The following is a 13,159-nucleotide window of genomic DNA, read 5'->3' on the forward strand; positions in this document are numbered from 1 at the left end:
GAATGGGGTTGAGGTGACTCAATATCTCGCAGGACATTGCAGCTGGAGAAGTTTGATGCCGGTTGCCAAAGAAAGGAATTAGGGTTGGGAGGGTTTACAAAGTCTAAACTACAAGGATTTAGATGGAAGAAATATCTGGCAACAAATGATCCACTTGACTAGGTGAGGGTTTTCCAGGTGCATTGTATGCGAACAGGGATAGATGGGTTCGTAATCAATTTATTAGATCTGGTTTACCTTTCAAAGCTAACATTTAGATTTGATCCAATTAGATCCCAATTCTAGTCGATTATAGTTGGCTAGCGAAAAAAACCGACCAGAAGGCACCACGGGCTGTAAGGGTTCAAAATCCTTTGTGATAGCCGAAACAACAGCGTATTCAGAGTTCAAATAAAACAATACTTGCAACTTCTGCCTTGATATGTGGTTAACTCTTGAAGGAAAAGTTTGTGTCGCAATGACTGTTGCATGTGGCCTACAGTAAATGCAGTATAAATATGTTTCAGTGGTTTTCAGGATTGAGGAAGTAGGCTAACCAAGCTAGACAGTTCTTTACCCCGGTTCATCCAGATCGTCAGTCCACGAATCAAACTTGGTTGACTACGTAATTCTTGAGTCCGTTTTGTGTGTTTTTCTTTTTGGTTACGAGTACGACTGTACAGTATACTATGTCGCAGTCAGCACGCAGCACCACAAAAGAATGAGGTATGGTAAACATGTTTAGACTTTTTCGACAACTGCAGCACCGCACGTGCAAACGCATAAACTGGCAACAACATTTCCTAAATAAAACCAAAGAATTCTTACTGTAAATGAGTAGCATGTTCATGGGACGTTAACTAAGGGTACATGTAACTATAGGCTACTGCAAAGACGGTATAAATCATGATTTTGCGTCTACTGTACGTCTGTTCGCGGTTTCTATTTGCATACAGTCAGTTACCGTTGACAGTAGTCGACCTGAGTGCTAATCACATAGGCTTGTCTTTTTAACATTGTGCGTAAAATCATGTTATTTTCAGCGGTGCGTTTAGATAGTAGGCTGCTTTGTTTCATGTTGTTTACATAATGCTTGAGGATAGAACATTGTTTCAATTACAGTTGTGATTAAAGTACTCGATCAACTAACATTGGATTTGATGAGTTTTGAGTTGGTCGGGCTTGTATAAAAATCGGTTATTAGTTTATAAATGAGTGTTTTTGCGATTTTTGGAAATCACTGAATAAAAGACATGTTTACTGTGGGTGGTAATGTCAGGATTAGTCCATGGTGTTTGTCGATTTAAGGGGACTTATTATGAACTTGCGAAAACTGGGGTTGGCTAATGAAAACTAAGGCAGTGCTACTGAGAAGGTAACATTGGCATTTTTACATTTATTCAAATGCTGCTCAAACACTTGGTCTCCCTGGCCAGCTTAAAGCTGTTTTTAGTTTGCCATGGTTGTAACCAACGATATTCCTGTCCAGGAAGAAGTGAGTAATGTCTGCCTGTTGCTTGAATTATGATTCTGGTGCAACTCTAAAGGTTCTTTTGGAACTGCACTGTTAGTGGTGGTATCTTAATACCAGCTCATCTCTAGCAGTGTGGGTCTGTGACAATTCATTGCAGTATATTGAAGCTCTCACTGATAGCAACTCTTGAGTAAGCAAAACGCATAAACTGTAGTCTCTGAAGGTCACAACAGCAGAAATGTTATGTATTTTAGATTGACAGTTTCTTTTGTATTTAAAACCACACCATTTTAAATAAGTTAGATTTGCATTTTAAAATGTTGCATTTTACCTCTGTTTTAACATTATATATGGATTTCTTGTTCAGAGGAGTTTGCATGCTCTCATGAATGATCTGGAGTTAGTGCACTTTCTCTTTTCAGCAGTGTGGGTTCTCCTCTGTGCTTTCTGGGCTGGGTTATCCAGCAGGTCTGTTAAGCTCATGCAAATGTTGTGGCTCACAAAATGTTGTTTGAAGTTATAAGATTGATTGATTGGTGACCATCTCTTTTGCAGGTTGCAGATTGACTTGGACCAACTGGCAATAAATCACAAAGCATACAATTTGCCCCCTTCCCTCAAGTCTGCTGTCCCACTCTCTCAGCAACGATACATTTGTAGAATAAGCTGGCATCTTTTGAATTTGTCTCACCCTTTGGATGAAGCATGTACTGGTCTGTGGGATTCAGTGAGATCAGTGGTGACAAAGAGAACAACATGGCTGAACAAGAAGGTTAGTATATGCTTTGGTCCACAACAGGAAGCCTTTTTTGGTAAATCTGGAGATTACATCTGATTGACAAGAGGAAGATTTGTTTCCATCTTATGTAATTGATGTGATAACATTTTGCCATTTATAATACAATTATAATTCAAGGGGCATATTTACAGCTTGATATTTCTGATGCAATTCAGGTTAAGCGCCTCATTCAAGATTCCTACCTGGGAATCGAATAAGCAGGATTTGAGTTGCAAGCCCAGTTCTGTAACTCTCTCTAAGTACATTGTAACCAAATTCAGAAGAGTACAGACTAGCAAGCATGTCCTCCGACCTGTGGATCCTTTGACCTAAGACTTGGTATTGGGCCATTTCTCTTTTGACACACACTGGAAATTGTAAGTCGTGACTTATTTTTAGGTCATCCATGCAGTCTGTGGTTTCATTCCTTTTCCCTCTCAGTTGTTAATTTCACAGGAAATGCAGCCACCTGCAGTTGCATTAAACACGAAACGTTACCCCAATAGGTCAGTGAAACAGAACATGCTTTTTGATTGACGTAATTGCCTATTTTAGAACCTGTGGGTTTCAGATATTAGCAAAAAGATCAGAAATGCATCTGTGCTTCAAGAGTGGGGGGTTAAAAATAGCAGAAAGAACTGAAACATCAGATGTGTAAGGCGCTGTACATTTCTGCATTTAATCAGTATGACTGGTGTTGGTGTGTCTGCATAGAGGGCTGTGGGGGAGTTTGACACTTCAAGACGGGGTGCTGGACGCATTGTAGCAGAATTCAGCTGCCAGCCTCGCAGTGCTGATCAGTGCGTCCTGGGGCTTCTGAGTGCTTCACTTGGGAAAGGGGCTCGCCACAGTCACAAGTTCAGGCTGAGCTTTGCGGCCTAGGCATTGCTGGTTCTTGTCTGCGCTGTGATTAGCTGAATATAACCACCAGCAGTGGCACACAATTGGCTTCGTCCTGCAGGGCAACGGATGTGCTAAAACTGGGGCCCTTGTGTTACGACTGCAGTTGCACCCTCTAGCTGCTCACCAGGCACCTGTCGTCCTCAGTGATGGATGCACCTCCCCTCCAGTTGGCCCTAGCTCTCCTGTAATAAACTGCTTAGATTGTAGTGTTGAAAATGAATCCAAATGACTGGTATGTGATTGAATCAGAGGAAAACCCATACATGAGACATGGATGTGGGTGTAAATTCAACTGTACAACAGTCTATGCTCAATTCATTGGCCTGGTGTCAGCCCTTAGCAACAGCCCTTGTTGGTATAGAGAACAAGTGACACGCACATGATTACGCACCAAGCCATCATCAGTGAAAATATTTAGAAACTTTTGAGCCTATTGTTGAGTGCAGATGCCAACCATATGAATCTTATTTATTATTATTAGTCAGTGCAGCTGCACCTGCAACTTCTAGGCACAGTGAATATGAAAATGAATTCTGGGCCTTAGGAAACTTCAATGGGTCTCTAGCATGGCCTAGAGATAAGACACAGAGAGCAAGAACTTGGAGGATGGGGTTAGATATTTGAGGTGTGAATTTGTGTGTGTGTGTATGTCAACAGGGGTGGCCTGGGAAACCCCACGCTGGTATTTCTCATAGGATTTTGTGCCTTAAAAAATTGGTGAATACACCTATGGGCACTATGTTGGAGATTCTGGGTTCGGCCATACCAAAAGAAAGTGGAAGCCAGAGTGTCACTGCTGGCTTTGTGACATAGTTAAATTGTTGCCTGATCTAGCCTCTCTACATAGTAGCTCACAAACATTTCCATAATAGCCAAAGCTGTCCCTCCCAAAAAGATCTGAAAATCCTTAAAATTTAATGTCATCATAATGCTCACTAGGAGAGAAGGTTAATTTACCTATAACCTTAAAACATGTGTTGTATTGTAGATTGACTTGAACCCATAATAATGCATAAAAAGGAAGAAATCAGTACTCCTTGGATCCTCACTAATCCTCATTAATTAAGTATGCATGAGCCAGGAGAAGAGGGGGTGTCCTGTCCGCAGCATTTCGACTGGATAAAATATGTGCCTTTCTTTTTGTAAGTAGAGTGAGGTTGGAAGTTGGTATTTGAGTCTTGCATCTCGGCCTGGCGCTCTACATTTCATCCCTGGTCTTTTTGGCATATTCTGCTGTCTGTTGGTTTTTGAACTATGGTCTAGGCTCTAGGCTGTTACATGATGTTATGTACCAGGACGTGACCAGGCACATTCTTGGGATTATCTTGGGAGAGACGAGCTGTGGTTTGGTATATTTTTTCATTTATTTCTTTTGTGACTGTAACTTGTCTATGTCTATAACCTTAATTGTTTTTTTAAGGTAGTCAGCCTTTGCCTTTAGATTAGACGTTGCATACTTGTAACTAATAAATCTCTCTCAGTTTGGTCTGCCTATTGACAAATTCAGCAATTTAATGGATAATTTATATCTTCAGTAATAATTAACAATTGAAATCAAATACATTTATTAAACATGTTGGATAAGTGAGGGGTTTTAACTGTTGATGCACTAGTGTTTGGTATTCAGAGTGCCAAACATTAAAAGAGAGTTTTAGCTTTTAAAACTGCTGAATTTAGAAATGTAACATATTTTACTTAATCCTCACTTCCCCAATATGCAGTACGCTCATATTCATACGTAAATGAACAATACCTCAATGATAATTAACAATACGTTATTAATTGCTAGTGTGGCACAGATAATGTGCTTTATGCTGTAACGACCTTGTTGCTTGCATTCTTTTTGTTTATTATTGTAGTGACAGGAGTTGGCCAGTGTGTGGGGGTTCCCTTTTTCTAATTCAGAGCACCTGGGGGAAACCCTATAATAAGAAAGCAGCAGGTCTTTCTGGGCCCTCTTCCTGGTATTCCTCCTGCTCCCGGCCGAGCAGTATATCATTTCAAATGTCTGCACATTTCACTAAGTACTTTCCGTTAGCTGTTGTAAAACAGAGTATGTGTGCAAATCACAGCGATCCGTCAGAGTGTGAGACAGCATGGGCTGGAGACGGCGTTGCACAGAGAGTGCTAGTCCCATCACATTGGCTGAAGCAGCTCTGTCATGTGGTGTGAAGCAGCTCTGTGCTACTGCTCTGGCCAGGACAGAAAGAGACCACTGTACTAATAACGTAGAATGGAGCTTAAGCCATCTGGAGCTGTACAAGTGAAATCAGCCGCTGAGGTCACCCCTCAGGCAACTGGTCCCCCTCCTCCCCCTCCCGTATTCTCCTCTGTAATACTTCACTGAGAGCAGGGAGGGTTGGATTTCAGAGTAATGGGTAGCGGGGCAGTGGAGACCAGCCCTGTCGTCAGGATGAGGACAGGAGGAAAGCTCGTCTTATAAACAAAGGAGCATCTCTCTCTCTCTCTCTCTCTCTCTCTCTCTCTCTCTCTCTATCTCTCTCTCTCTCTGTCTCTCTCTCTCTCTTTCTCTCTCTCTCTCTCCCTCCCTCCCCCCTCTCTCTGTCTCTCTCTCTCCTTCTCCATCTCCCTCTTCCCTTGTTCTCACCGGAATCAGACCCTGGACTGCAGGCTGCAGTCTCCTTGAAAGATGGCGGTGTAAGCATAGTAGAAACTGTTATTGCTCAGATAATATAGGAGGAGGATGTTGTCACAGGGTTCTCTGGATGCAGAGAAGAACGTGGGTTTCACACACGCAGTATGACCAGGTATGTCTGAAATCCAGCTGCTGGCTGCCCATCGTACCCATGGTTCTCCTTGGATAGTCTGATTATTACACAGCTTATGTTATTCTTTCTAGTATACTTTACGCTTTCTGTTGATAGTGTAATTCTGTATTTGGTCACATTGGCTGGTTAGGTTCTTTGCATGTTTTTTATGTATCAGTTAACTTTTTTATTATGTAATGGGCTTGTGGTTGAGGCTTATGTGTCTTAAGTACTTTCCACAGTAACTTGTGAAAGATTGCGTTTGCATTGCTTACCCTGATATTACTGTTTTGTGTTTTATGTTTTTATGTCTGTTTTTGGGTTGATTAGTGTTAATTTATTTATTGAGGGGATTATAAGTGTTTGCATCGTGCTTTAGTCAGGAACAGTGTGTGCCATTATGGGAAGAGAAAGGCCTCCCTTGGCTCCTGCTTACCTTGTTAATTCTGATTTCATTATGGAGTCTGCCTTCCCCCTCCCTGATTGTCAACTTTGATTCTGTCACCAGGTTACAGTCCCTACTGTTTTATATTGTCAGCCTTTTAAGTATGCTACAGGGCACAAGGTTATTTGAGAAGAGAAGAGTAAATTTGCATTACAGAATTGAACTTAAAATAGCTCAGTGAATTGTGCCAAATACTCTCAGTTTTTTCTGATTTAATCAGAAGGGTCATTTACACATTGTCACTGCCTTTTGATGGAGGCTTTTTGTCGAGAGACTAGTGGTTCTTTCAGTTTAACAACACTCCTTTGAGAACTAAGATAATAGCCTTGCCAGTGTGAGCAGTCCAAACTGTAGCTACATCAGACATGGGCCAATGTGTACTCATCATTTTGGCGTGGCTTTTGTTTGTGTGCTTAAAACACTTGGTAGTGTATAAGAACTTATATTTATATGATAACATTACAGTATCCATTGTTACTGCGTGACACATTATTATAACTTTGTCCCTATTATTATTTGAAGAACAAGCAAAGTACCAAATGAGACTGACACTGAAATTACTGAAATGAGACTTGAGAAATGAAGTGCGTATTCACAGAATCTGAAGGCTAAGAACACTCCAAATAAAATATTAGTGAACTGTGTGATTCAGTTAAAAGCCTGTAAATTGTATCCTAAGATGTTGAAAGGATTGTTGATTAAACATGGACCTGAATAGGCCTGGTTATATTTTGAATAAAGCTACTCAGGGTTGACATCTTGAGTTCTACAGTACTTGATTCCTTTCTGCATTAAGCAGATAGTATCTGTTGTCAATGCTGAGAGAAGTGATAGTGTCTTATTTTGCTGAAATGCAGTTTATTTCACCAGACATCCTAGATATAACTGTGCTGACCTGGTAGAATAGCTGATTGTGTGCTTTTTGTTCCCAAATTGAACTTTCTATCCCCAATTTCCTCTTTACTTTTATTTGTGCGCACCACTTTGATTATTGCATATTTCTAGTGGCAACATATAGGCTAAGTTGATGGCTTTCTGTTCTTTTTTTTCCAACTCATAGCCAGTTCCTCTCTTATTTCTGAATAATATGCCTATTGGCTGTAGCAGTGTATGATAAAATCTTTAGATTTCAATGGTTACACCTTATCCAAACACCACATCTGATGTATTATACATATACTTTATTAAATAACTGAAGCATCAGTGAAAGTTGTATAGGAGTAGACGTTATTTGCTAAAATTCATTCCCTCTGTTGTGTTTAGTCAGTGTGCTGTACACATTTTTGTGCTTTAAGCAACTTTGTTGTGAGAAGTGTTCTCTGAAAAAAATGCAATACAAATGTCTCATGGATATTGGAAGGCGGTGATTTTAAACAATCTGACTCTCTTTGCTGTAACAGGGGTGAAAATATAGGATGGCTAAGTGGTCCTGTTGAATAGTTAATCACTCAGACTTCACCCCCACTCCGGCTTCGGCTTTGATGGACAGATGGGAAATGGGAGGAGTCTGCAGGCCTTGGCAAGATCTGTGGCCTCTTTGTGGTCTCTAGCATGCCCTTGAAGGTCTCTGTTCCTGGCTCAGCAGTGTCAGGGCCATATTGATGCAAGCCATCCCGGTCTAATGGTTTCAGTCCCTGAGGATTTCTCGGATAGCTCATCTGACTCAGATATTTAATTATTCATATCAGCCCTGATATTAAGCCATAGAGCATGGGGAATATGAGGTCCCTCCACCCCCAAAATGTGTCTGTCTCTACCCTTTTGAAGAAGCATCAGAACTGCATCAATGGCAATTGGATTATCCTGCGGATAAGTCATTAACTGAAGAACAAAGGGACTGTTGTTTCAACAGAGATTACGGTGTACATCCTGTATTGTAAGGAATGAAGTCCAGCATGTAGTACTGCCCAATTCGCCGGCCCGCCCTTGTGGGAGGCTTGCTGTAATGTGGGTGGCACTGTATGCTGATGTGTCTCCATGATCTTAGTCATTATGTTCTAGACTGTAAGTTATTATGTCAACATTGTGGCCTTTATTCCTTCCAGGTTCTCATGTCGCCTTGGCTAATTTACCTGTATGTGAATTTGCGCACAGACATTCATGCATGCCATTTTGCTTAAAATGGACTGGATGCAAATTTGTGCATTTCATTATCTTGTAATTTATCTCTCAGATGTGAGCAAAGAGCCCTCGTGACTGCACTGCTATTGCAGCGTATTTACATTAGGTGTGATTCAGCTCCACCTCAACATTGATGTGGTGTTTTTCCACTTCGCTTTGCTGTAACAGTGCTTTACTGCATTTACCTAAGCCCTTTCTGGAACTGGTTTCTCCCAGGTCACTTTCTGAAAGGATTGTCCTGCAAATGACTAACGCTGTCCCAGTAGAAATTTGTGAATCTTTTTTTGTAAAGTTTTTACATACAACAAGGAGTTAATTTGTTTGCCAATGCTTCATATAAATGAACAGCTCATTAGAGATCATGTTAGGGAAATTAATGACATTGAGGCTCCTAGCATGCTACGTACGTCATTTTTCTAATTATGATTTATTCATGCAGTCAGATATAAACTAATTTTAAATGAAGAAATAATTGGGGAAGCTGCAGTCCAACAGAAATTACGTGGGATTTCATTCCTGGGGTATATTTAAACACCCTTGGAAAGTATATAAAAGAGTGGAAATGTAGCATGATCATTTAACCTGCAGTGCATCTATGTTTCAACAGACTTTAATGCCAGCTTACACACAGTATAGAATGGTTTGCTTGAAGGACAGCTGACCTCTGATGAAGCTGTAATATGTGAGGCGAGGTACACTATAGGAATGAAATAAAAATGAAAATGACCATTATTGTCCATCTCGTCCGACATGGCATGATGTGAGCACGATTGCATGTGGCCGGTGGAGACAGACATTACTTTGTGTAGACTGCATATAATAAGCCAACCGATGCTACAGAAGAGTGTCTGTGGAGTCGTGAGCCTGTTTTCATACGCGGCATGCATGTGCATTTCTGATTTGTGTGATACGTGATCATAGTGACACACTGTACAATACACGTGAACTCATTTCAGACTGTCAGTTTGAAGACAGTCTGTCACGATATCCCTTAGCTTTAGAGTAGAGAGACTGCAGCAGCTTTCTTCAATGTTCTCTGTGTGTGCATTCCAGTCACCTGAATTATGAAGTCGGCAGTTTATAATGGACACAGCTGTAGTATTACCTTAAGGTTCTGCTAATGAAGCATCAGTTCTACAAACCTAATCCTCAGGACTATCCAGAGGTCTTCTCCCCTAAAGAAGGTTAGCAGACTGAATCCCCGTGCGCTGGCCACGGCTGGCCCTGAAGGGGAGAGGAAACTGCAGTTCACAATTAACCTGACTGCGCATCTTGCGCGAGGAGTCGGTCCTCCGGGAGGTCTGCGCCGTATGCATTCTTCATAACCGTGACCTATTTTCGGAGCTCTCTGCCAGTCGGCGGGGCTGCTGCCTCTTTCCGAGCTCGCCGTTCTTCGCCCGCGCTGATGGACGGCATCGCCCGGGTGTCCTCTGCCCTGTTACAGGCACCCCCGACATGGGAGGCAAGCAGTCGGTCCTGGGGAACGGCGCCTTCGGCAAGTCGCCCACCCTGGAGAACATCCAGGCCGCCTACAGGGACGGGGAGAGCGGGAAGGCTCAGGAGCTGATCAGGATCTCCTGCGGGGAGAGCGGAGGAGCCCGGCTGGGAAGGGTAAGAGAGGGGCTCCCATTCTGACGGGATTCGGCAAAGGGGGTGGGGGATGTGGGCAGGCCATCATCATCATCTCTATTATCATCATTATCATTAACTATAGTATCCCTTCTTAAGGCTCACTCGCGTGCCTTTTGTCCCTCAGTCCCCCCTGTATATTAAAGGGATGTAGCACTTCCACCTTCAGTCTCGTCTTCAGCCACCGCTGCGTGAGCTCACCGTTTTCAGTGCGGTACAAAGACCTAGAAATCCCACCGCTTTACCCAGTGGGGAAGGATCAGTCTCTCCATTACAATGGCTTTAGCACATTCTGGGGCCAGATAGACGCTGAGAAACATGGTGTGGGAAGCAAAGTTGGCCTCATTCTGAAATCCCTCTGCCCCCCCCCCCACCATGTTCTGAAGGGGAAGATGAACGCTCTGAGCCTCACGGCTGCCTGTCGGAAATAGGAGAGTGTGATGCAGTGAGTGCCACTGCAGAGCCACATCCACGGTGAGGTCCGTGCACACGCAGTGACTCGATCGGCCCGCAGCTGTGCCCCAGCCACACAGCCAGACAGGCCCGTGAAGCTAACAGACGGACGCATTAGCAATGCCTGATGGAGTGTGTCTGAGCATGTTGTTGTTTATGGTTTAATATGGACTTTTGCCTGTCTTAAAAGTTTATACCCAAATTGCATGTGAATCTGGGCTGCTTGAAGCACACTATCTTTTCGCTAAGATTCTGGAGACAGTTAATGCCAGCATCAGAGAATGGATTGTGTGGCATTACATAATTAGTTGTCCACATTACCGGCTGAATGATGATTGCAGTCGAAAATAAATCACTCAGGAACCCCCCTGACAGAACAAAGAACTTCTAAGTGTGCAATCTTCAAGGACATTAATTTATGTAGACTGCTGCTAACAGTGTGTACACAATTATGGTGATAAAATTGCTCAGTCTGGTTAAGAAACACCCATTAAAATGACAAAACTAATAAATCGTACTTGTGCTGAATTGGATGTAGGAATTTTGCATTCTGCAAGTCTCCAAAGAGCAGTAAGTGGCTTAAAAAGTAGGGCAAAGGGCATCAGCAGCTTGGATTATCTCTACCTTTGCACTTGTAAGCCTTGTAATGTGGATACAGATGATGTTGAAAGGCGTAATGTTTTTTTTTTTAGTTTGTTTGTTTTTGTCGGCCACCAGTAAGTGCCTACTCCAGAGATTAGAGGAAGTGATTTTAAGATGTGCATTGTGATTATGCCTCCTACACCATGTGGCAGTTAAACTAGTGTGAGCGTTACTTGACCAGCTTTTTTTGTATTAGGACCCTTGAGTTTGAAATTGAAAGTATCGTCCTGCAGCGATTACAGCATTATCTGCTGTAAAATGCTCTTATCACTGTATTGCACAAGAAGTATGCAGACTTGAACGGATTAGTGACTCAAGGGTGGGTTATCTCCCCTGAGATATTTGAGTAGAGCAGTACGCATCTGATAGCGATGACGTGTCTGTGTGTGACAGGCTGTAAAATGTCAGTTTACGAGTGACAGAATGAAAGAGGAAGTGGTCGCTGGCATTAAAGGATATGTACCACTGAACAGAACTGCTTTGTCAATGAGTTGATTTTCTTGTTTTCTTCCATTTAAAATAAACTAGCACATTTTTCAGGAAAGCTTTTCCAGAAAAATTTAATTATTTTGAGTGAATCGTTTAAAACAGGCTGGTGTGCGATAATAATTGATAAAAATAATGATAATAATTTGAACAATAAAGATCCGGTTGAATTAAGCTGTGAGGCCAATATTCTGACATATGTAATACTGCCACCTACTGCACTTTTAGTTATATGTGTTGCATTTTATGCACAAATATCTTGTATTGCTGATATTTCCCTCTTGTGTGAGATGGAGCACCTGGATTGAAGCGTATGGCATTGTAACCCAGTCCCATAATACAAACAGGGTTAAAGGTAGTTTGTGGATGTGAGATTTAGTTTGGTTTTGACTGCTCTGGTGGTCGTACTGCAGGTGTGACTGCTGCTGACTGTGGCCAAATGCTGCTTTTCCCTCTCTGCTTCCTGCTCTTCCCTCTCTGCTGCCTGCTCTTCGCTCTCTGTTTCCTGATATTCCCTCTCTGCTTCCTGCTCTTCGCTCTCTGTTTCCTGCTCTTCCCTCTCTGCTTCCTGCTGTTCTCTCTCTGCTTCCCGCCTCTGGCCCAGCTTGAGCTCCTGTGTGCGGCGGCTCAGCACGGAGACCTGGAAAGCGCGCGGTACCTGGTGCGGGAGGAGCGGGCACCCGTCCCGCGGGAGCCCAGCGAGGACAACCCCGCCATCCTGGCCGCTCACTTCGGACACCCCCAGGTGGTGAAAGAGCTGCTGGACACCATGCCGGGTGAGCGCAGAGGGGAGGAGGGGTTTAGGGGTGGTGCCGGGGCGGACGGGGGTGGCGGTACGCGGCGCAGGCTGAGGTGGAGACTGAGGCGTGACGCTCTCTCTTCTCCCCTCGCGCAGCCCCCAGCGTCCCGCGCGACCTGCTGAACTGGATGCTGGCCACGGCCTGCCAGCGGGGCCACCTGGAGGTGGTGAAGCTGCTGGTCCAGGGCTACAGCGCCGACGCGGAGGACTGCGCCATCCGCAACGACGACTTCGCCGTCATCACCGGGCTGCCCCTGTACGCAGCCGCGCAGGCCGGTGGGTGTCGGGGGTGGGGCGCAATACCGTCGCAATGGACAGGAGAGCGAGTCGTGGGTTATCTGTGTTGGATTTATAAATGGAGGCGCCAGTGCATCCTCCTTTCAGCTGTTTCATGCGTCCTTCCTCTTCCTTGTCACTCATCTCCTATCTACATGTTAATGTTTTGATGTCTACTGGTGGATTAATGTCTAGCTTTAGTCTTAACTGGTCAATATATATGATCTCTTCTTTTCATGCATCAATTATTAACAGCCATAAATGTAGGTTCTTTGTATGAGGATGTATTTTGAACCCAGCATTAAAAGCATAGCTACTCTAAGAATATTCCTGTGAATATTTGTTGGACACAAGGCTTAAGCTCAGATATACTGTTCTGTACTTCCATTAACTCTTGTTCTTTGAC

General features: G+C 43.3%; 1 protein-coding gene across 3 annotated transcripts in view; it reads left to right on the top strand.

The window, feature by feature from the left end:
* The first annotated feature begins 50 nt into the window (after positions 1 to 50).
* Positions 51 to 13,159, top strand: part of lrrk1 (leucine-rich repeat kinase 1) — a 45,658-nt gene continuing 32,549 nt past the window's right edge. Inside the window, exons 1-5 of one of the 3 annotated variants that reach the window (XM_035418862.1) lie at positions 51 to 162; positions 2,009 to 2,225; positions 9,913 to 10,079; positions 12,283 to 12,454; positions 12,574 to 12,753. In XM_035418862.1, the coding sequence (XP_035274753.1) occupies positions 2,159 to 2,225; positions 9,913 to 10,079; positions 12,283 to 12,454; positions 12,574 to 12,753 (586 nt within the window). In that variant the 5' untranslated portion in view covers positions 51 to 162; positions 2,009 to 2,158. Of the gene's footprint in view, positions 163 to 393; positions 706 to 2,008; positions 2,226 to 5,687; positions 5,903 to 9,912; positions 10,080 to 12,282; positions 12,455 to 12,573; positions 12,754 to 13,159 lie in introns of those variants that run through there. The other 2 variants (XM_035418861.1, XM_035418863.1) reach the window with 2 other exon arrangements.

This window comes from Anguilla anguilla, chromosome 5, assembly GCF_013347855.1.
Source record: "Anguilla anguilla isolate fAngAng1 chromosome 5, fAngAng1.pri, whole genome shotgun sequence".
Classification (NCBI taxonomy): Eukaryota; Metazoa; Chordata; class Actinopteri; order Anguilliformes; family Anguillidae; genus Anguilla; species Anguilla anguilla.